Below are 24,728 nucleotides of genomic sequence, written 5' to 3'. Positions count from 1 at the left end.
ATGGTCTGAGACAACTTCAGACTGCGGAAAAATGATAATATTTTCTATACTTAGTCCGTATGTTAGTATGAGGTCAAGAGTGTGACCACCATTATGAGTAGGCCCGATTACGTTCTGATTAATCCCTACTGAATCTAAGATGGACACAACCGCTAATCTTAGAGGGTCTTCCAGGTTATCAAAATGAATATTAAAGTCTCCGACGATTAATGCTTTATCTACAGACACAACCAGGTTTGAGACAAAGTCTGCAAATTCACTAAGCAATTCAGTATATGGCCCTGGGGGTCTGTAAATAATAATTAGAGGAATTGACTTATTTTTTGTGGCTACATAACTTATACTGGTATAAAGAATTTCAAAAGAATTAAAGTAAAAGGTCTCATTCCAAGGGGAACCCTCCCTTTCTTCCTGAAGTTATCAACTTTACTGGCAAGGGTCCTTTATCTGTTGTGTGAGCCATCTGGTCTGGCGCAAAGGCCTAAATCACAGAATTTGACAGAGGTTTCTGTGGTTAAGATGGTTCAGCCCTGGGTCACGGATGTTACTCGCACTTGACCTGTTGTTGCAAGATAGCTGTGATAAGGCAGATGTAAACAGGCAGTAATTAAGTGGCTCCTCAGTGTCTGATGACTTAGGATTTATTACTTTATGGTTCCTATGGCAGTAGTTATATTATACACTTTCTGTCAAACTGTCAGTCAAAGTAGTGTATGCTGATTTATGACTCTTTGTGCTTCCCTGGCCGACGTTTCTGTAGGTAACCCAATTTATGACCAGGGGTGGGGGTAACCCTATTGACTTTATCAGTGGGTCAATCTGGCCCATGTGTGTCTGGGCTGTGGTGGAGGGGTGTGTGGGTGAGTAGCCTCCAACAAAGGTATATAGGTTAATGAGCCTGGTTTTTGAGGCGAAATACATCTGAAAAAGCGTATCAATGGTTAATATTGGGCAGGTGTTTGTGTAAACACAGTGTTAGAAAAGGAGGTACCTTTAGGAGGTAAAAATGATTAAAAGAGCTGTTTAAAAAGAATCCGTATTACTTGTCTTCCAAAAAAAAAAACCCTTAAGAGATAAAATGTTTAAAAGTGATATTTAAAAGAATCGCGCATGAAGAAACATGACTTCTAAACAAAGATCCTTAAGAGGTAAAAATGTTCGACACGTTCAACCAAGGTCTGCTCACGCCCGAGTCCGCTGACACGGCCGACCACGTTCTGCTCAAGCCTGAGTCCGCTGACACGGCCAACCAAGTTCTGCTCAAGCCCGAGTCCGCCGACACCGACAGCCAAGTTCCATTCACGCCCGAGTCCGCCATCACCGACAGCCACGTTCTGTTCATGCCCGAGTCTGCCGACACCGACAGCCACGTTCCGCTCACGCCCGAGTCCACCGACACCGACAGCCAGGTTCTGCTCATGCCCGAGTCCGCCGACACCGACAGCCAGGTTCTGCTCACGCCCGAGTCCGCCGACACCGACAGCCAGGTACAGCTCACGCCCGAGTCCGCCGACACCGACACCCAAGTTCTGCTCACGCCCGAGTCCACCAACACCGACAGCCAGGTTCTGCTCACGCCCGAGTCCGCCGACACCGACAGCCAGGTTCTGTTCGCGTCAACTTCGTGGTATTGAGGGCGCTCGCTATGGAATACTTCCTCCAGCTCGGCTTCGCATTACATATAACGGTGTTCAGAAGGACTTTATTTCGGCGGAGGAAGCAGGAGACTATATTAAACTCTTGATATCGGGGTGAACTGCATCACCTATACAGCGGCATCTTTTTCGCTCTTCTTTTGTTTTTATTTTTTGCACTCGGCCTTCCAGCTCTACGGTATTCTGATTTTTATTGAAGATATCGTCGTTGCATTACTTCGCCTAGATTTTGTGGACTCACTCCTCTGAAATCTACTTCGGTATTAATGTGGTTCTCTGTTTTGAGGCTCTGACTGGGTTAGAGTTTCTGTTTATTTAATTTTATTAGTGTTTTTTCCTCGGCTTTACGTCCTACACTGTTATATTATTTGTTACGAGTCTTTAAAAGTTAAGGACATTATATTTGTTACTGTGTGCAGACTGTTTATCAGACTTGAAGTCAGTAGGGGCTTTTTCTCTTACTGGAACTTTTTGTCTTGGTAATTTTTTTGGTTAGTTCAGCTTACTCTCCGAGTTGTTTTCACATTGTGGACAACTTTTGGTTATTGTGGGAAACACTGCTGTCTCATTTGTTTTATGGAGACTTTGGGGGTGTGTGTGTTAGGGGGACTGTGAGAGTAAACAAAACATGCCAATGCTTTGAACAATGTGAACTGGAACAGAGTAATGTTAGTCAATTGCGAATCTGTTTTTAGAGGATTTAAACCTAACATGGTGAACAAATTATATTATAGAACTCAGGCAGTTTTATTGGGGTTATCTCATACAGTGTGACAAGTAATAATCTGGAAAGACCTTTGCAATATCACAGTCTAAAACTGGATTTAAAGAGAAGCAAATCAGTAAATGAATCACATGTAAATGTACCACATGTAAATGAATCACATGAAAATGAATTACATGTAAATGAATCATACGAAAATGAATAAATAAATTAAAAGATAAAAAAAAAAAAAGAAAGAAAGAAAGAAAGAAAGAAATGTCAGCCAGGGAAGCACAAAGGGTCATAAATCAGCACACACTACTTGATCGACAGTTTGACAGAAAGTGTATGATATGACTACTTATGGCTAACTGAGTGAAGTTAGTTTGTAACATTTGGTCCAGAACTTCCTGTTGGGTTTCCTGGCTGAGACGGCCCATTGTTTTATGGTTCTATTTTGTGGGTCATATATGCTGCTTGTGCGTTGAGGTCCTACAGTTTTGTCTGTAATATTCATTTTATAGTCATTTTGCCTGTTCTCTTGAAGGGTGCCAATAATTCTGGAGTTGATTTTATATGTATTATACTATATGTATTACATGAATACTTGTGTATTCTGTGTTAACCGCACAATTTATTTATTATAATTGTTTAAACATGATCTGCAAACTTTCTATTTAACAAACAATTTTACTGTCATTTTCAGGTGCTAGAGTATCACTATCCAAAGGACACAGTCCCTGACTATGCTTCTATATTGGTGCCAAATGTGGACAATACGCGGACTGTCTTCCTTTTGCAAACAATCATGAAACAGGGCAAAGCAGTTTTGCTGATCGGTGAACAGGGCACTGGCAAGACTGTTATGATTAAGGTATGTCTTTGCATTGAACTGTTTAGCATTTTGTAAATGCAATATGTTCCCCCACTTCACAGTTTCTGTTCTGCTAAATGCGGTTCACACATTAATATTTTAATATCATTTGGACTAAGCTTAATAACTGCATTTAGGATTTTTATTTTGGATACAGAAGCAGTTCTTGGCTCCATTATGTTTATCCCTCTCATTGCATCACAAGTATAAGTTTCACTTCAGGTGTTGAATTCCGCTAGAATTATTTTGGAGCCACTTAAAAAAGGTCTACCTAATTCATACTGTATAATACTTTTGTCATACCTTTTTTTTTTGGAGACAGGAAAGAAAAATAATTTTATATTTATCATTCTTGTAAACACATTTTGTCTATTTTGTTGTAACCTTAATTAAATTTAATTTGCCATTTTTTTATTGCAGTAATTAGTAATCATATTACTAATTAAATATTAGTTTAGGATAAATTTGTTTGTTTACTTTTATATTCAAAATGCATTACCTTTTCTGCAGGGCTATACCAGCAACTATAACCCTGAAATGCACCTGAGTAAGAGCATGAACTTCTCCTCAGCCACTCTCCCTAGCATGTTTCAGCAAACCATTGAGAGCTACATAGATAAGCGAATGGGCACAACATATGGACCACCTGCAGGAAAAAAAATGACAGTTTTCATTGATGATATAAACATGCCAGTAATCAATGAGTGGGGAGACCAGGTAAGCTAGTCGCTTTTTCTGAAAATTGCTTATTAGTATAATGCAAATAAGAATTACAGATACAGTTTTTAGTCTTTACTGATTCCACACCCACTCCACCTTAGCCATGAAAAGAAGGGGTACTGGGGGTGCTGCAACATCACATTGAAATAGCTATCAGAGAGAATATTGCTTAGGAAAAAAGTAGCTAATTACACATTACAGAACTGTAAAGCCATTAATGATAGCAAATGTTTGTTAATATAAAAATGCAATGGTCTGTTGATAAATCTTTATTTTGTAGTCACATGACCTTACTGACATAGCTATACTTCTACCACTATATGTACCAAATTATGCATGTTCATTGTGATATTTTGGACAGGTAACCCAGAGCAAAAGGTCACCTGTGAAGCATGCATTAAGAAAACATTTAATTTTTAATACTGCATCCGCAGTGTGCATTTCGTTTTAAGACTGGGATTTGGCAGTATGTATTAATGTGCTGTTTAGGGCTTAGGGTGCATTTGAAAAAGCCTTTGCTGTCTAAGAAGAACATTAAAACAAGACTACAGTTTTTCAAAGAGCATATATGCAAAGTCCAGGCCTTTTGGAATAATTTGCTCTGGACAGATGAATCAAAGTTAGAGTTGTTTGGCTAGAGTAACAGTAGACATGTTTGGTGCTGACCAAAGACAGCTTTTCAGGAGAAGCACCGCATCATTATGGAATTGCCTAGTCAAAAGCTGGATTTGAATCCCATTGAAATGTTGGGGGGAGATTTGAAATGGGCAGTACATGCAAGAAAACCATCAAACATCTTGCAACTGAAAGAATATTGCATGGAAGAGTGGTAAAAAAAAATCCAGCAAGCCAATGTCAAAAACTGGTGGACAGTTATACAAAATGCCTACAAGAAGTTATTTCTGCTAAAGGGGGCACTACTAGCTTCTGAGGCCAAGGGTGTACTTACTTTTTCCCACAGAAGTATATCACATCTGTTGATATTTCTATTGAATAAATAATTGAAAAAGCTCATTTTAATTGTTGTTTTTGTTCAAGTACATCAACTTTATTAATGGTGGGAGAGGGGTGTATGAAAGGATACGCTTCCTGATATTTTTAATAAAATAAAATAAAAAAATAATTTAAAAAACAGCTTTCTTATATCTGCACTGTCATTGCATAATTATCCTCTGATTATCTATCTTTCTCTCTATCTACCCATCCATCTATCTGTCTAATCTATCCATCTATCATCCACAAGCATTTGTGATCAAATGATTGTTTCATTAAAACAAATTACACAAAGATGTACCACATTTAAGGGATTGCGAATCCACCAGGGAAGTGTAAAGTGTGAAGAGAAAGGCCAACAGCAACCTTGCACTGCAACGTCATATCAGAAAAGAGGGACAAAAAGCCAGGTCGAAAACCACAGCGCAGACAGACCCATCGTTGCTGAGGTAAGGCAGGAAGATGAGGTGGAAAATCCTGTAGAGGAGTGCGACCTGTATTGTGAGCACCAAGAAGACACACCCACCTAAGGAGACCTTAGTAGAATACTGGAGAGATCACTGTGAGGGGGTGTGGAGGCTAGTCTCAACCTGTTTGGAGAAATTCTCTAAGAGTAAGTGTAAAGTCAGGTTGGGCATTATTACCACCAAGAAAACAACTGCTCTGAGGCAAAACGAGAGGTTAGAAGAGAGAGATCAAACAACTGGTGCATCGTTGATAAAAAAAACTCCGAAGTAACTGGAGGAAGGCAATACCAGGCGAGAAGGTCTCACAGTGCTGTGGAAGGACATCAAGCAAAGGCGTGCCAGCCTGTGGAGGGCTGAGTGCATCCAAAAGTGCAAGAAGAGGAATGAGAAGGAATGAGCCAACTTCTACAAGAATCTTTTCAAGCATGCCAGGTAGCTATTAGAGGAAGCAAAGAGTGGGAATATAGAAACAACCAGGGAGGAGCTGGAAAAATACATAGAAGGCAGTACAATGACCGAGCAAGGAATGAGCCATTAGGTTTGCCAGGGTATGTGCCTTGTCCAGCCCTATCCGTGTCGCAGTTTAACATCTTTCCCCCCAACCTCAGCGAAATCAGAGAGGTGTTAAGAAAGGCCAGATCATCAGCAGCTCCAGGCCCCAAAGGATACCCTAAATCCTCTACAAGAATTGCCCAGCGGTGCTGAAGATCCTGTGGATCTTCATGCAAGCTGCCTGAAAAAAGCATTACATCCCATCGGAGTAGTGAAGAGCGGTGGTGGTATTCATCCCGAAGGAAAAGGACTCTAGAGTGATCAGCTAATTCAGGAGCATACCTTGCTCAATGTCGAAGGAAAGGTCTTCTCTGTTTCAACACAGAGAACAACCAATTCTCATAACTCATCTGTGATTTGGGAGCAGATCCACCTGGCCAAATGAGAAAAGAAAGATCTGCCCATCATTTGGCTTGACCTTGTGAATGCGTATGGATCAGTGCCACATCAGCTTATCAATTATGCCACCGAGTTCTTCCACATGCCTGAAAATATCAGAGGCCTGTTTCACGAAGCTGGTTTAGGTGGTTACCCAGGTAAGTTTGAGTTTAGTTAGGTTTTTCAGTTTTTCAGAAATAATTTTTAGGGACAGACACAATCCTGGATTTTTATGACATTACATTACATGAAATATGTTGGGGTTATAAATTCTCAATCCAGTTATTCTCATTGTGAGCCTTTAAAAGTAAATGTATACATTTACACAATAAGCAATTTTCCCGATTTTTGGCAGCCACAACAGTGTGATTTTTTGCAGTTAGTTTATATTTAAAGTCTGCTTATTTTCACATAATAATTTCTTGGTTTTCAACCGGAAGGTGTTTCTCTCCAACAGCTGCTTTTTACCATGTTAAATGCTATTGGCTGTTTGCTGCAAACGTTTGGCTTTTATGTGTATGCGCATGCTGAGTAAACCTCGATTTAGAGTTAAAACCTGGGTTGATAAGTTGATAACCAGCATCCTGTTGACTTATTAACCCGCGTTGGATTTGTTTGGTTTTGTCAATTCAAAATGTATTCTGCAACTCTGAGATTGTTCAACTCACTTCATGAAACAGACCTCAGGAGCCTGGTCTCCAATTACTTCAAGGTCCTGCAGATGGGCTTCGCTACCGGATGGCAGCAGTTGGAGGTAGGAATTGCCATGGGATGCTCAATCTCACCCATCTTGTTTGTGGCTGCCTTTGAGTTAATACTCATTGGAGCAAGACAGACCACCCCCAAGAAGCTACATGGATGATGTGACTATCCTCCTGCCAATAACACCATGTATAACAAGGCTGCTAAAAAGGATGGATGAACTGATGTCCTGGGCAAGGATGAAGATCAACCCTGCTAAGTGTTGAAGTCTCGCACTCAATAAAAGGGTTAGGAATGACAACACCCACTGGTGGCTGAACAGTCCATCTAAAGCCTTGAGAGACAATCACAGCTGAGCTCTCTGATAAGCACAGACCGTTCTGACGGTCTCTCAAGGATTGACCAAAGCCAGCTTCCAGGAAAGTACAAAGTGTGGTTCTATCAGAGAATAATGTGACTGTTGAAGTTGTGTGCAATCCCCTTGTCCACAGTAAGCAAGATGGATGGGAAAGTCAACTCCTTCATCTGAAAGTGGCTGGGCTTACCACAATGCCAATCTGAAACTGGTCTGTTTCGGAAGAACATCTTACAGCTACTGCTGCAATCCATCTGCATGGGTTACAAGCAGGAGAAGACCAGGCAAGTGTTGGAGCTGAGGGAGTCCACTGACCAGGCAGCATGGAGTACAAATGTTCAGGTCCACACGGGCCACACATGGAAAACTCATGCTGAACATGCTGATCTGGCAATTACCAGGCTGCAACACAAAGACATCATTGGCAGAGTTCAGAGAGGAAGGACAGGCCTTGGGTGGGAAGAAGTTCTGCGGGTGTGGTCCAAGGCCAGAAGGAAAGAGAGGAAGGAACTGGTAATGTCTGAGGTGACAAGGATGGAGGACAAGCACTGTAAGATATGGGAGTAATTGGAGCAAATCCACGGAAGGCCTTGAAAGACCTAGCTGAAGAGGCAGGGAAAAACAGCTTTTGGCTCTGGGTGAGGAGAAAGGAGTGTTGGGGTAGTAAAACCGTTAGGTCTAGTTGCAGGGGATGGCAGGGAGACGTCCCTGACGCTGCTCCACCACCAGCAGCTGTTCTGGTGTTAAAGGAGCAAAACATTGTTGAGTACCTGGCTGATGATCCTGCAGCTGACCTATGCCATATGGATCCACTGGCAATGAGCATGCAGTAATGGTCCAGTGGGGCTTGTCAATGGGAAGCAGTGACTAGGAAGTGAACAGCCTTAGTCACTGGGAAGGTCTGTATGGCTCTAATTGTGTTAGGTAAGCATGTCTGAGTGGTATTAGTTGCAGAGGAAACCATATGGAACCAGTGGCACTGAGCATGCATTAATGGTGCCAGTGGGGCTTGTTACAGCCTTAGTCTCGGAAGGTCTGCATGGTTTTAATAGCGGTAGGCATAGTGGAAAGGCTGAAGGAAGAGTGGTAATCCTATTGGCACTGAAGGAAGTGCGACAGGCAGTAATGCTATAGCAGGCCAACATCTACCTGTGTAATCAACACAGGGCATAATAGTCCAAATGAATGCACTCTGTAACTGATGAAAACTTATACACATCAATTTGTGTGATCAACCTTGTTGTTGATAATAATGGGAACTATTAAAATAAAATTTAGCCAACATTGATAGTTATGGCTGAATTGCAATGAATTAGCTAGCTAGATACAATATATATGGAGTGTCGTTAGCTAGATTACACTATCTTATCCTACCTCCTGAATATGTTTTATATTTTTTACTGACCCTCTCTGGTCAGCAATGCAAAATAGTCTGCTGGGAAGGAGTTCTCTTCATCTTCAAAGCAACCTGTGTCCTCTCCCAGTCAAACGACACAAATCAAGCATCGTGTTGTGAGGCAATAGTTGGGTGATACCCACTTGCTCAACGGATGGGAGACTTTTAGTAATTTTTATTACAAAAAATAATAAAAAGTTATTTTTGAGTTATTATGACAAACTCACAATCGACTCGCAACCCCAATAATGTTACAAAATAAATTACTTCTACACATGTTTCAGTTGATCATCGTATAAATATTCTGATTATAAATGTTCTGATTATTGGGGAGTTACCTCCCCCATCCCCCTTGGAAACTATGCCCCTGTATGTCAATCATAAACGTAATTACTGTAAAATACTGTTTCATTTTTATTATTTGTTATGTTTGACATTTTTATTATTTGTTTAAAAAATATTGAGAAAGAAAACATACTTCCTGTCACAAAGAAACAATACCATTCTCATTTTTTGTTATACATACATATACACACATACATACATCCATAGTATAGAAAAGAAAAACAAACTTAAAGAGTACATTCTGTTACAGAACGAGACTTGGGATCAGAAGCAAGTGCAGATTAAAGTCTTTATTTACAAACACAAAGTCAATGAACTTGAAACGTAGTCTTAAACATGAAGTGAGATTCGAGGCCAAAACAGGAAACTGGATTCAAGGCATGAAACAAAAACAGGACATGAGAACACGACCGCTTAGCATCAAGGTAGCTAACACATACATAGCATACTAAACCATATCTACATCTAATACTGCGCGAATTGCACAGCAACACAAGGGGTTTAAATAACAAACATAATCACACTTAAATGCAGACAACTGTAACCAATAATGACACACCCTCGAACATCAACCAATACCTGAACAGGAGAAGATCCAAAACCAAAACAAAGGCACGTGTCCATAGGAAACAATCCTCATTAAGTAATCTCGTGCACGCGTGCGCCCTCCGGCTCTCCATGCATGTTGCAGCCGCAGCGCCATCTGCAGGGGAGATCGTGACACAATCATCTAAACAACCCCCAATAAGCTTTCCCAAGCCTATTCAGGAGGCGCAGAGGGGGAATTAGGAAAACATCTAGAAACAAAATTTTGAATTTTAAAATAACGAAACAGATGCGTCACAGGGAGGTCATAAGTAAGTGACAGATAGGCAACGCTATCAAAGACCCCATCGGCTTATAGATTTTTTAATTGTTTAATGCCCTTGTCATACCACACTGAAAATATAGAGTCCAAACACGATGGACCCACATTCCAAGGATTCATTGAACACAAATAAAAGCAATGGTGCTAATTTTCCAATAAACGTTTTAAAAAATTTAATTGGAAACCTGTCCGGGCCAGGGGCTTTGTTAGATTGCATAGTTTTAATTGAATTTAATATTTCTTCAAGAGAGAGTGGGGAGTCCAGTTGCTTGGCAGTATTAGAATCAATAACAGACTTACAAAAGTTTTGAAGAAATGCATTCAATTTAGTATTGTCTGCAGGAAATTCAGATTTATAAAGTGAAGAGGGCAAATGATTTAAAAGTAGCATTAATTTCCATGGGCCCTGTAGTGACAATATTATGTGTTTTTAATACTAGGTATGAGACGGGAAATGGCCTGTTGTCATAGCTGATGTGCCAGTAAATGACTTTGCCTGTGACCATGTTCACAGTATGAACCACGAGAACAAAACAGAAAGCGTTCCGCCTCTTTAGTTGAAATAAGAGTAAATTCTGCTTGTAAGTTGAGACGCTGTTTAAGAAGTTCTGGAGTTGGGTTCAGTGCATATATTTGATCGAGGTTACTGATCACAGATGTGAGTTCATTAAGCCTAGCAGTGCGCCTTGTATTAGAGAGAGCAGAGTAAGAAATAATCTGCCCTCTGATATAGGATTTAAGAGTCTCCCATAATAATGAGTAAGAAGTGGAGTCATTCTGATTGAAGAAAAGAAAGTCTTCAATTTAAGTTAAAATGAACTCACAGAATTCATTGTCTACCAAAATAAGAGAGTTAAATCTCCAAGGTGGTGGGCCACATTTATAAATAGAAAGTTGAATATCTAATTGTAGAGGCGCATGGTCAGAAATTATAATACCAAAATAGTCAGAAGAAACTACACAAGAATTAAGAGTACAGTCTATAAAAAAATAATCAATCCTCGAATAGGAATGATGCACATGGGAGAAGAAAGAAAACTTTTTAAGAGAGGGGTTACGGGATCTCCGTGGATCAAGGAGACCGTTCTGACACATAAAATCGGAAAATGTTTTAGACATAGCAGATTGATTCAGAGTACAGGGATTAGACCGATCCAAGTTTGGGTCAAAAACACAGTTTAAATACCATCCGAACGTCAACAGGTGAGTATTTAAAAAGGGAAGGTTGCTCAACATCTATTAGCATATTCCACATCAAAGTTCGGAGCATATACATTTACCAACAAAACTTGTCTTTGCATTAGGGTACCAGCAACTATAATATATGTACCATTCACATCAACAATAATGTTAGTGGACGAAAATGGTAACTTTTTGCCAATTAAAATAGCGACCCCTCTTGCCTTCAAATTAAAGTTTGAATGGAAGACTTGACTCACCCAAGGGCAGTGTAACCTATGATGATCTTAATACATAGGTGAGTCTCCTGCAAAAATACTATATCGGAGTTTAAATGTTTCAAATGTGTAAAAACCTTAGATCTCTTGACAGAATTTCCCATAACTCTGAGGTTCCAACTAATAAATCTTAGATGTGTGCCTGTCCCAGCTGTGCTGGGATCCATATTACTATTAACCATTTAAATAAAGTAAATCACAGGGATACAAATAGCTAATTAGAGCCGAAGTGGTACCCCTCCCCCCCAACAAACCCCTAAACCCACACACACCCAAAGTCTCCATTTAACAAAAGTACAAAGGAGACAGCAGTGTTTCACACAGTAACCAAAAGTTGTCCACAATGTGAAAACAACTCTGACAGTAAGCTGAACTAACCAAAATTTTTTTTTACAAAAGAAGCTCCAGTAAGAGAAAAAAGGCCCCTACTGTCTTCAAGTCTGAAAAACAGTCTATAATAATGTAATAATGTAATTTTATACCAGAATAAAGCACATGGCTAATCCAAAAGCATAAACTAAGAGTAGTGCAAGGTCAAATGTGCAAACGTGCAATGACTAATATGTGTCATGTCACAGCAAACCAGTGACTACGTTTCTCATCCTGCACTGTGGCCTACAAACGTGGCTGCCATGGACTACACTTCCCAGAACATTCACATTCCTGCTAATCATGCACACCTGCATCAATTTCATTGCACTCACAACCACAATATAAAAGGACTATTTGAACACAAAGGCTTTGCGTAGTATTGCGTAATAATCATAGTCAAGAAACGATAAACGAGGTCAGAGAACATGAAACGAAACGAGAACAAAGGACAACCGCTTGGTAAGTGAGTTCACTTACCCAGCGGTTGTCCTTTGTTCTCGTTTCGTTTCATGTTTTCTGACCTCATTTATCGTTTCTTGACTATGATTATTTTGCCTCGCACTATTTATGCCTGTTTGCCGATCGCCTGACCTTTTGCATGTTTTTGGATTACTGATTTGGATTTGTCTGCCTTTGTCTCCTTTAATATAACTGTTTAACTGCACATGCATCTGTCCTAATCTCCATTACGTGAGTATCATGACAGAATACTACGCCCTAACATGGATGCAGCAGGAAAGCATGGAGAGCATCACGGCAGTGTACATGGGGATGTCTGGCCACCTTTCCTGTCAGTCCAGTTTCCCCAATGGACTTTCGTCAACCTCCCGGAGGAGAATTGTGGAGGGTTTGACTACACGAGGCAGTTCTTGTTCCACAGCCAGATGTACTTCTCAAGCCTAGTGCACCCCAAGCTGGACAATAGACTGTAGCTTGGGTTCATGGTGTCCCATTTTATGGCCCGGCCCGTGACTGGGTCCAGTGCCCTCCATAATGTAACGCAGTTTGCGTAACTATTCTTGGAGGAGTTTGTGCATCCAGGGCAGAGCAAGGACCTGAATCAACTGAGGGGAGTCAGTGTGATGAACAAGTCTGACCTGCCATTCCACACCTATTACGAGTGGATTGACAGGGCAGCCTCCACAGCTCAGCATCAGGCTCTGGTCGACAGGGCAGTGGTGGAGGTGACACCGACCTGCATGGCCGAGGGCTGCTGCAAAAATGTGTCCCACATGCAGGAGATGTGGGATCCAGGGATCATATTTCTGCTCTCAGGGATGCTTCAGGAGCAGCTGGCATACTCACAAACGGCTCCACAAGAGAGCATCCCCAGAGCTCAAACCTGAGACCCATGAGGTGGTCTCACCTGCCGAGCTCCAGCGGGAGGTCAACGTGGCGACCTCAGAGCTCCAGCTCGAGACCTACAAGGTGGTCTCACCTGCCGAGCTCCAACCAGAAGTCAACGAGGTGACCTCAGCCCCAGAGTTTCAGCCTGATACTCATGAGGAGGTCTCAGCTCCAGAGCTCCAACATAAAGTCAAGTTCATGTCCGAGGTCGAAGAGGCGACCTCTCAAGCCAAGTTCTTGTCCGAGGTCGAAGAGACGGCCAACCCAAGCTCTGCTCACACCAAGTTCCTGTCCTAGGTCGAAGAGACGCCCTCCCAAGACACGTTACTGTCCCAGGTCGAAGAGATGGCCAACCCAAGCTCTGCTCACACCAAGTTCCTGTCCCAGGTTGAAGAGATGGTCTCTCAAGCCAAGTTTCATTCTGAGGTCGAAGAGACGGCCTCTCATTCCAAGTTCCTGTCCGAGGTCAAAGAGACAGCCTCCCAAGAGACGTTACTGTCCCAGGTCGAAGAGGCGGCCAACCCAAGCTCTGCTCGCTCCAAATTCCTGTCCCAGGTCGAAGAGAAGGCCAACCCAAGCTCTGCTCATGCCAAGTTCCTGTCCCAGGTCGAAGCCGACGTCACGAACAACCAAGTTCTTCTCAGGCCTTTTGAATATGGAATGTTATTAATTCATATTAACATTGACTGAATTCTAAAAATAACCTCCTGTTAGGCTCACATTCACTCACCACAAACAAAAGCACTTCTACTTTATCATTGAACAACAAACTGGTAATATACAATATAAACTTTTTTTTTATGATATTAACTCATATTAACATTAACTGTATATGAAACATACTACTCTACAAATATATTTTTCTGTGCAATATATACCTTTTTTTGTCAAGTCATCTTCATTTAAATCTTTCAACAGTGTACTGGCGCTTTAATTCAGCATGAGCAGCGTGGCAACAAAAAAAAAATTAGACTCACTGCTGCAACGTTGTGTAAAAGTCGTGTAAAAGCCGAAAAAATACGCTCTGCTCTGCTGCAGCATACGGTGTAAAATATTAGCAGTGCAAAGCTTGCAAACTGCAGTTTTGTCGTCATTGTCACCCAATCCCACACAAGAGACATCTTCTTTACACACAGCACAAATTCAATGTGTTTTTCCACCCTCTTTTGATTGACAGGATATAATCGGCCCTGATCATCGGATGTTTTTAAACTATCAGCCAATGGCCGATAGTGTGAAAAATTGCCTTTATCAGCCGAAACCGATTATAGGCCGATACATCTCTAAAAAAGTCCAAACAAGTATTCAGAAGTCAACGAGTCACAATGCAGAATTCACCAGTTACAAATCATCTCAGAAACTAGAATTAAAAAGAATCAAAGCTCCAAATGTACTTTTCCAGATATAGTGAATATTTTATCAAATAAATGTTTTCAGATGCTATGTATTCATTAGATATTTTTAATTTTTGTGCGCTTCCCTCAGATCACTAATGAAATAGTCCGTCAACTGATGGAGCAGGGAGGCTTTTACAGTCTGGAGCGGCCTGGAACGTTCATCAGTGTAGTGGATCTGCAGCTAATAGCAGCTATGAGCCATCCTGGAGGGGGGCGCAATGACATCCCTCAGCGTCTTAAGCGCCAATTCTGTGTGTTCAACTGTACTCTTCCATCCAACTCCTCTATAGATAAGATCTTCCACACACTGGCATCTGGATATTTCTGCCCAGAAAGGGGTTTTACAGAGAGAGTATGCTTCCTTGCTACAGCACTTGTCCCCACTATAAGAAAAGTGTGGCAAACTGTTAAAACCAAGGTGACACAAAGAATAGTTTGTTTGTTTGTTTGTTTTTTATTGATGTACTCCATCAGTTGTATTTCCATACCACTTGTTTGCTAAGCATATGCATTAATGATATATCAAAGAATAGTTTGAACATAGGAGTTTTATTTAATTTATTTTTTTGAGCCAATACATTTTTTTCTCGCATCAGAATTTGATTGGCTACCAGCAAAACATTTAAACATTTAAATAACTAAAATATATGTTTGCCGCCTTTTTTTTTTTTACTTCACTTCAATCTTGTACAATACAAATTTCTGTTTTGTTTTTCTTAAAATGTACCAATTATTTTTTAAGAATGTATATTTCAACTATAAAAATGAACATATTATACATATAGAAAATAAATACACATTTATTCTGTACCACTGATTAAATCACTCTTTTTAGATATTGCCATCTCCTGCAAAGTTCCACTATATCTTTAATTTACGGGACCTGAGTAGAATATGGCAAGGTATACTGACTATAAGAGCAGAAGTGTGCAAAGAACAAGAGCTCTTACTCTCTCTCTTCCGCCATGAGTGCACACGAGTTATAGCAGACCGCTTCATTGATCAGAATGATAGGGAGATCTTTGACAGCATTTTGGAAAGGGTAGGTTATATTTATACATTTTATCTATTTTGGGTTAAAATATTTACTACTTTGCTCCTTTTCATTTTGTATGCTCTGGATTAATGTTTTGTCTGAATTTTTTGGTGAAACTAACTTTAACAGTTTTGCTTCATTGATATGGTAGCAATATGCAAGTATGATTTGTCATCTCTGGAATGTTCAGATTGTGGTAGAAGACCATGGACCAGGTTCATTGGAGCAAAGACTGTGGGAAGAATATTTTGTGGATTTCCTTAGAGATGCTCCTGAGATGATGGGAGATGAACCTGAAGACACTGAGGCTTTGATTCCAAAGATATATGAACCTGTTCCCTCCTTCTCAGCCCTGTCAGAGCGCCTTGCTCTGTTTTTGCAACAGTACAATGAGTCTATGAGAGGTGCTCCAATGGACCTAGTCTTCTTTAAGGTCAGTTTGAAGTGAGGCTTTTTTTTTCAATAATGCCACCTGTCAAGGAAGAAATTAAAATGCTTTCCCCCCCTCTATCTCGTTGTTTTCCCCCAGTTATCACTTATGAAATGTGTATCTGTGTGTAAATCTCCTATCTTATCTAATAATTTTGTTGTTCTTAACTAAATTATTATTATATATACTGGTGATAACAATCTTTCATATCTTCAATCATTCTTCCTGTCTGAATAGGATGCAATGATTCACCTAGTGAAGATATCACGCATAATTCGCACTCCTCAAGGCAATGCTCTGTTAGTAGGTGTGGGAGGATCAGGAAAGCAGAGTCTCACACGATTGGCCTCCTTTATCGCTGGTTATCAGAGCTTCCAGATTACCCTCACACGGTAAGCATTTGTATAATTTTTTTTTTTAATTATCTAAAATTTATTTAAAAAACATTTACATAACAATTTCAGATACCCTTTTCTTTGATACCTAATTAATCTTTGATACTTATTCAGTAGACTGCAGATGTTGAGCAAGCATGTGAAGATCAGCACATCATTATCATGAATATACACAACAATAAATACTTTTCATATATATGCAATATAATGTGACAAATGAGGTAAAATATACAAGCGTGATAAATATTTACAATTTCCTAATTCTGTACAGAACCTACAATGTGAGTAATCTCATGGAGGACCTGAAGACCTTGTACAGAATTGCCGGAGTGGAAGGCAAGGGTGTTACCTTTATCTTTACTGACAGTGACATTAAGGATGAGTCCTTTCTTGAATACATGAATAATGTTGTGGCCTGTGGTGAGGTCTCCAATCTGTTTGCTCGAGATGAAGTTGATGAAATCACTCAGTATCTGATCCCCTTCATGAAGAATCACCATCCTCGCAGTCCACTGACCACTGACAACTTGTACAACTACTTTCTATATAGAGTACGCAGTAACCTCCATATCATTCTTTGTTTCTCTCCTGTTGGGGAGAAACTTCGTTCTCGTGCTATGCGGTTCCCTGGTCTGATCTCCGGATGCACTGTGGACTGGTTCCAAAGATGGCCAAAAGATGCTTTGGTAGCTGTGGCTCAGCATTTCCTGGCCAGCTATCCTTTTCAGTGTTCTGAGAACGTGAAAAAAAATGTGATCAGCACAATGGGAACATTTCAGGATTTGGTGGCACAGATCTGTATTGAGTATTTTCAACGCTACAGACGGCAGACCTACGTAACACCCAAATCATACTTGTCTTTTATTAAAGGATACCAGAGCATTTACCATGGGAAGATTTCAAATGTGGGAATGCTGGCAAAACGGATGAACACAGGTATGCATTTCTGTGTAAAATTGATAAATTACAGAAAAAATATAAGCACCTGGTTTTGATAGTATAAGTAGCTGAATGAATAAGTGTACCTATTATTATTATAACTGAGAAAATGTTTACTATTAAATGGTTAAAATACTCAAATATCTACTGCAGGTCTTGATAGGTTAATGGAAGCAGAGCAAGCTATTTGCCAACTTTCCAATGTCTTGGCTGTGAAAGAACAGGAGCTAGAAGTGGCATCTCATAAAGCAGATGTAGTCCTACAAGAGGTGACTGTCAAAGCACAAGCAGCTGAGAAGGTTAAGACCCAGGTACAGAAAGTAAAGGACAAGGCCCAAGCTATTGTGGATGAAATAGCTGGGGATAAAAAAATAGCTGAGGCAAAACTGGAAGCTGCAAAACCTGCCTTAGATGCTGCAGAGGCTGCACTGCAAGTAAGTGATTGAATGGGAGCATTGACCTGGCAAAAAAGGAACAGAGGATGAATAATTTCACTATAATTTAATGGTGTCTAAACAAATAATATATGACAGCACACTACATATTATTTGTTATACATTTAAAGTTTCCTCCACAATTAAACACAAAAAAATAAATAAAAAACAGCATACTATGCATTGTATGACCCATGATATCTACCTCATTTAAACCTTTTGTTTTGATGCTGCAGTGATGTGTAAATAACATCACTTGTAGTCTATACAAAGCAATCATAAAATTAAAATACATTATCTTGTCTGCATCTGGGAGCATGGAGATAACATGTCAATCATATGTCAGCACTTTAAAAAGACCACAGTGGTGCTTGAAAGTTTGTGAAACCTTTAGAATTTTCTATATTTCTGCATAAATATGACCTGAAACATCGTCACATTTTCACACCAGTCCTAACAGTAGATAAAGAGAACCCAATTAAACAAATGAGACAAAACTATTATACTTGATCATTTATTTATTGAGGAAAATTATCCAATATTACATATCTGTGAATAGTAAAAGTATATGAACCTTTGCTTTCAGTATCTGGTGTGACCTTGTGCAGCAACTAATTTCTGGTAACTGTTCATCGTTCCTGCATGTTGGCTTCGAGGAATTTTAGCTCATTCCTCAGTATAAAACAGCTTCAACTCTGGGATGTTGGGGGGTTTCCTCACATGACCTGCTTGCTTCAGGTCTTTCCACAATATTTATACTGGATTAAGGTCAGGACTTTGACTTAGTTATTCCAAAACATTTTTATTCTTCTTTAAGCATGCTTTGGTAGAATGACTTGTGTGCTTGGGGTCATTGTCTTGCTGCATGACCCACATTCTCTTGAGATTCTGTTCATTAACAGATGTCCTAACATTTTCCTGCTATTTCACTTTCCTGATATTTCACTTTTCCTTTTCGCCGGTGTAATTCAGAATTCACTGTTCCATCAATAAGCGATCCTGCCCCAAATGCCACAAAACAGGGCCAAACCATGACACAAATGACCTGCTAATCCAAGACGTTCACATACTTTTGACACTCCCCCATATTTTTGTCTCATTTGTTTAATTGGGTTATCATTGTCTATGTTTAGGATGTGTCTGAAAATCTTTACATGAATCTTGTCATATTTATGCAGAAATATAGAAAATTATAAACTTTAGAATCACAAACTTTCAGGCACGACTGTATTCCCATATTCACACTAAAATGCAAAAACAACCTTTTCAAATGTATCCACTTTGGATAACAGATTTTAAAAGATGCATTTTCAGTGTAGATGCAAAAGTAATTCTGGAGACATTTTCCTCTGTTTTTATACTCGTTCTGTTCCTAGAATATATTCAAATAAATTCGGTTCAGTTTTAATTATATAGTGTTTTTAACAATGTATTTTGTCACAAAGCAGCAAATGTACAATAGATGATTTCAATGTTTGACTCCTGTCTGATTATCTGACAAATTTATCTGATAAATTTATTTTACATTTTTTTATGCACAGACTTTTTGTAAAGCTGCTTTGTGACAATGTCCATTGTTATAAGCATTAGATAGTTAAAATTTAATTTAATTGAAATCAAATGGACTAATCTTTGATCTGTCTTCTGGTCTTGAAAATACTGTGCTCATTTTGTTTGAACCTGAGGTGTCTATCAAAATTAAGTTTTGGATTGTATACTCCATCTAATTAATTCTTACACCACCTCCAACTCCTGTAAATTGCAGTAAAACTGATGAGCACAGAGAACAGTGTTTTTATTTTTATTTCTTCAAAGATCAAGAAAGAAAGAAAGTGTGGTATATTAAGAGCTGTACTGTGAGCTTGCACAGCTGACTACTTATAATTGTCCTAACAAATTGTCAGCTTCTTTACAATTGAACGTTACCAGATAGTAATTAAAATAATACAGCAAATAACATTTACGCATTTAATTACACTTTGTTTAGTAAAGGAGAATGTTTTACCAGTTCTCTCTGGTAAAGTTATGAATGTATCCTATGAGTTAGGATGAGTTTAATTTGTTTAGTCACATGTTTTACTTACTGTTGTCAGACAATAAAGCCGGCAGACATTGCAACAGTGCGTAAATTGGGGAAGCCTCCACATCTGATCATGCGAATCATGGACTGCGTGCTGCTGCTGTTTCAGCGCCGGATTGATACTGTCACCATGGACACTGAGAGGCCCTGTCTCAGACCATCTTGGACTGAAGCCCTCAAACTCATGAACAACTCAGCCTTTCTCAGCATGCTTCTCAATTTTAATAAGGTCGGTTTGCACACTGAGGGTTGTGTTCAAAAACATTATTTGGTCACTCAAATTAAAAATATACTATATACAATCCCAATTCCAAAATAAGTTGGGACGCTGTGTAAAATGTAAATAAAAACAATGCAATGATTTTCAAATCTCATGAACCCATATATTATTCACAATTATTCACACAGAAAACATATCAAATGTTTAAGGTAATTTTGAATTTGGCCACAACACGTCTCAAGAAAGTTTGGACATGGGCAAGAAAAAGCTGGAAAAGTAAGTGTTACTAAAAAGAAACAGCTGGAGGTTAATTGGCAAAAGGTCAGTAATATGATTGGGTATAAAAAGAGTATCTTAGAGAGGCAGAGTCTTTCAGAAGTTCACCAAGAGGTTCACCAAGCTGCGAAAAACTGCATCTACAATTTGTGGAACAATTTCAGAATTTCTCAAAGTAAAATTGAGAAGACTATAAATATATCACCAAATACAGTACATAATATCATCAATATATTCAGAGAATCCGGAGAAATCTCTGTGGGCAAGGGACAAGGGTGAAAATCAATATAGCATGGCCGTGATCTTCGTGCCCTCAGGCAGCACTGCATTAAAAGCAGGCATGATTCTGTAATGGAAATCTCTGTAAGAGCTCAGAAACACCTCCAGAACTCATTCTCTGTGAACACATTTCGCCATGCCATCCACAAATGCTGGTTAAAGCTCTATCATGCAAAGAAGAAGCCATATGTGAACCTGATCCAGAAACACTGCCGTCTTCTATGGGCCAAGTTCATTTAAAATGGACTGAATCAAAGTGGAAAACTCTTCTCTGGTCACACGAATTGAAATTTGAATTTCTTTTTGGAAACCATGGAAGTCGTACCCTTTAAACTAAAGAAGACTAAAGAGGAGAGGGACCATTCAGCTTTTTATCAGTGCTCAGTTAAAAAACCTGCATCTCTGACCAACTTTTTTGAGACATGTTATGGCCATCAAATTCGAAATGTTCTTATTTTTCCCTTAAAATTATACATTCCCTCAGTTTAAACATTTTATATGTTTTCTATGTTATATTGTAAATAACATATGGGTTTATGAGATTTGCAAATCATTGCATTCTGTTTTCATTTACATTTTACACAGCATCAGATAACTTTTTGGAATTTGGGTTATAGTTTCAGGTTGTACTAATAGTAAATACACTCTATGAACAGAGTATCTGTATGTTAATTAGCTATCTATACACCTGAAAGCTATACTCAATCCTCCATTTTTTTCCATGTCACATCCTTTTTTGTCCTGTCATGACATACAGTGCATCTGGAAAGTATTCACAGCGCTTCACTTTTCCCACATTTTGTTATGTTACAGCCTTATTCCAAAATGGATTCAATTCATTATTTTCCTCAAAATTCTACAAACAATACCCCATAATGACAACGTGAAAGAAGTTTGTTTGAAATCTTTGCAAATGTATTAAAAATAAAAAACAAAAAAAAGCACATGTACATAAGTATTCACAGCCTTTGCCATGGCACTCAAAATTGAGCTCAGGTGCATCCTGTTTCCACTGATCATCCCTGAGATGTTTCTACAACTTGATTGGAGTCTACAACTTGATTTACCTGTGGTAAATTCAATGAATTTAATCCATTTTGTAATGAGGCTGTAACATAACAAAATGTGGAAAAAGTGCAGCACTGTGAATACTTTCCAGATGCACTGTAACCCCCCCCCCCCCCCCCCACAGTCCTTTGTAGAGTTGAGAGTGTGTTTTGGATCATTGTCTTACTGTATGATAAAATTCTTCCCGATTAATTTGGATGCATTTCTCTGTAAATTGCCAGACAAAATATTCCTGTAAACTTCTGAATTGATTTGGCTGCAACCATCATGCATTACATCATCAATAAAGAGTAGTTAGCCTGTTCCAGAAGTAGCCCGACAGATTAGCACATAAGAGGCACCAAACTACACTACCCATCAGCCACTGCACGTCACATGACCACTTCCCATGTCCTATTTATTCATGCACACCTGTTTCTTCTTTCACGTTAATTAGCTACACTATTTAAGTTCTAGTTTTTCTGTATGTGTTTATCAAGCTTCTGTTGCTGTTGCATTGCATCTGTATATTGCTTTCCTACCAGGGAGCTTGGGTCAGGGCCACTCAGCAACGGCTTGATGCCATGCACCCTCTCCAAATTTTTTTGTGGGGGCATGGCAATCTTGACCCAACTAAAACCGTTCTACTCTGCTAAGACATCACTCTGCCTCCCTGCTTGGCTGAGGTCATTGTGCTGCCTTCCTGCTCAGCTGAGGACATCACTCTATCTCCCTGCTCCATGAAGGATGTCATTCTGTCTCCTTGCTCCACTGAAAATGTCACTCCTCCTCTCTGCTTCATGCCATAAATTGCTCCCCCTTCTTGCTTCATGGAAGACATCGCTCCCCCCTCTTGCTTCATGGAGGATGTCGCTCCCCGTCTTGCTTAGGGCAGAACATCGCCCCTCAGATATCCAGAGATCACTTCATCTCATAACCTGAGAGAGGATGTCTTGTCTCCTGCTTGCTCCATGAGGGGGATGGGGGTGGTGGGATGTATTCTGTCAGGTTAGCACCTAAGAGGCACCAATCTACAGTACCCATCAGCCACTGCATGTCCCATGACCACGTCACATGTTCTATTTGTTCATCCACACCACATTGCTTTTTCTACCTTTGTTTTATTGTTTCAGGTTTATTTACTTTGTTAGCCATTTATTTTGCACTACTCTAAATAAAAGTCCACATTTGCATCCACCTTCGCCTCCATAACATGACACAGCCTTGTAAGCCTAAGCCATGACATTACCTCTGCCTTGGTTCACAGATGAGCTTGTATGTTTTGGATCATGAGCAGATCCTTTCTTTCTCCACACTTTGGTCTTTCCATCACTTCTTTGTATCTAAGAACTTTTGTGGCTCATCTCTGTATTATGTTCCAATCTGGCTTTCTGATTCGGACTGCTGATGAGTGCTTTCTGTCTTTATATTTCTGGTCTTGAAGTCTTCTTCAAATAGTGGATTGTGATAACTACACCCCTGCCCTGTGGAGGTTGTTGATGTCACTGACTGTTGTTTTTGGGGTTTTCTTCACAGCTCTCACAATTTTTTGTCATCAACTGTTACTGTTTTCCTTGGCTGACCCATTCAATGTCTGTTGCAATGTTTGTGTGATGCCGTGGATTGAGATTCCCTTCAAAATGGCTTTTCTCCCATAGACAGCTTTCTGGTCTTCATTTTGGCTTATCCTTTTTAATAACAAATGATTTCTTTACAGGTGAAACTGAAACTGAAACCAAGAGTAGATGTTCAGAGCTATTTATTGTTTAAACAAGAAATCTAACAGGACACACCTGGATAACAAGAAACGCCTGTCAGTTACCTGACAGTTCCAATATTTTTGCTTGCCTACAAATTGGGTGGGCTGATACAAAATGTGCTATATTTTGTCATTTCACACATCTACATGTAAATACCAGGACATAAAGGCTGAAATTCTAAACTCTCTTTTCATACACATCTGTCTCCAGACTATAGCAAAAAGAATTGAATTGGCCTTTCCGTTCCTGTAGTTTTGGAGAGGACTGTATCTAAATACTCTGGATGATTTAGGGTAAAAAAAAATGTCTTCAACCTGGTTGGACATTACAGTTATTACAATCATTTAATTAATTTATAAAACAAATACAAACATTTGTTCATTGCACATGTTTTTATAATTCGGTAATACAGTTTTGGTTTTACTAAATGAACAGTGGGAGTTATTTAGCAACCATGAAACCATTACACATACCAACTTCCGGTTAGCAGAGCCGTATTTATCTTTTTAAAATGTTTTACCCCTGTATCACTAGCTCAGAAAATCTCAGGATGTGTAGATGTTATGCTTATGGCCTACTTTAGCATTACCATGCAAATTTTGCATTTCAATATTACAACTTTTGCACTGATTTGGAATATAGCTTCATAAATGCTAAAGGCCTTATAGGAAAATCTAAAAAACATTCTTAGTACAATTTTCAGTACAGTAAACCAGACATATTAATACAAAGATGACATGATTTACTAAAACATGAATGCATATATAAACAATTATCTAAGTAATAGTTAAGTCAAGAAAAGCATTGATATTTAATAGATTAACATCTTTTGAGTAGCTCATTTGCCATTCCAATGCTTTCAGAGGGGACTGTGTATATAAAAAAACATAGGCTACATCCATCCATCCATCCATCCATCCATCCATCCATTTTTTATACGGCTTATCCTTCAAGGTCATGGGGAACCTGGAGCCTATCCCAGGAGGCATGGGGCTCAAGGTGGGGTACACCCTGGACAGGGTGCCAGTCCATCGCAGGGCACATATAGGCTACATATAAATGTATAAATATTTAGAAACTGCATATCATGGAATACGGATTTTATTCTAATATGCAAAAAATGCATAGAAAATCAAATAAATTCAGGTGCCTAGGGTTAGCATTTAGACTAGCATGGATTCCAACTTGCTTGCCACACTTCCACTTCAATGAACATGGCATCAGGCAATGCAGCGGTCTCGAGGTCTGGTT

The 24,728-nt window shown here is 39.5% G+C and overlaps 1 protein-coding gene across 2 annotated transcripts in view; it reads left to right on the top strand.

Moving 5' to 3' along the window:
• dnah5l (dynein, axonemal, heavy chain 5 like) overlaps positions 1-24,728 on the top strand; it is a 277,853-nt gene that overhangs the window by 172,894 nt on the left and 80,231 nt on the right. For both annotated transcript variants that reach the window (XM_047154071.2, XM_047154066.2), the window contains 9 exons: positions 3,065-3,232; positions 3,743-3,949; positions 14,670-14,999; positions 15,417-15,623; positions 15,808-16,050; positions 16,285-16,439; positions 16,714-17,378; positions 17,535-17,815; positions 19,909-20,124. In XM_047154071.2, the coding sequence (XP_047010027.1) occupies positions 3,065-3,232; positions 3,743-3,949; positions 14,670-14,999; positions 15,417-15,623; positions 15,808-16,050; positions 16,285-16,439; positions 16,714-17,378; positions 17,535-17,815; positions 19,909-20,124 (2,472 nt within the window). The remainder of the gene's footprint in view (positions 1-3,064; positions 3,233-3,742; positions 3,950-14,669; positions 15,000-15,416; positions 15,624-15,807; positions 16,051-16,284; positions 16,440-16,713; positions 17,379-17,534; positions 17,816-19,908; positions 20,125-24,728) is intronic.

Source organism: Ictalurus punctatus, chromosome 1, assembly GCF_001660625.3.
Source record: "Ictalurus punctatus breed USDA103 chromosome 1, Coco_2.0, whole genome shotgun sequence".
Lineage (NCBI taxonomy): Eukaryota > Metazoa > Chordata > Actinopteri > Siluriformes > Ictaluridae > Ictalurus > Ictalurus punctatus.
Note: the sequence above shows the minus strand (reverse complement) of the source record. Positions and strands in the feature narration are given on the sequence as shown.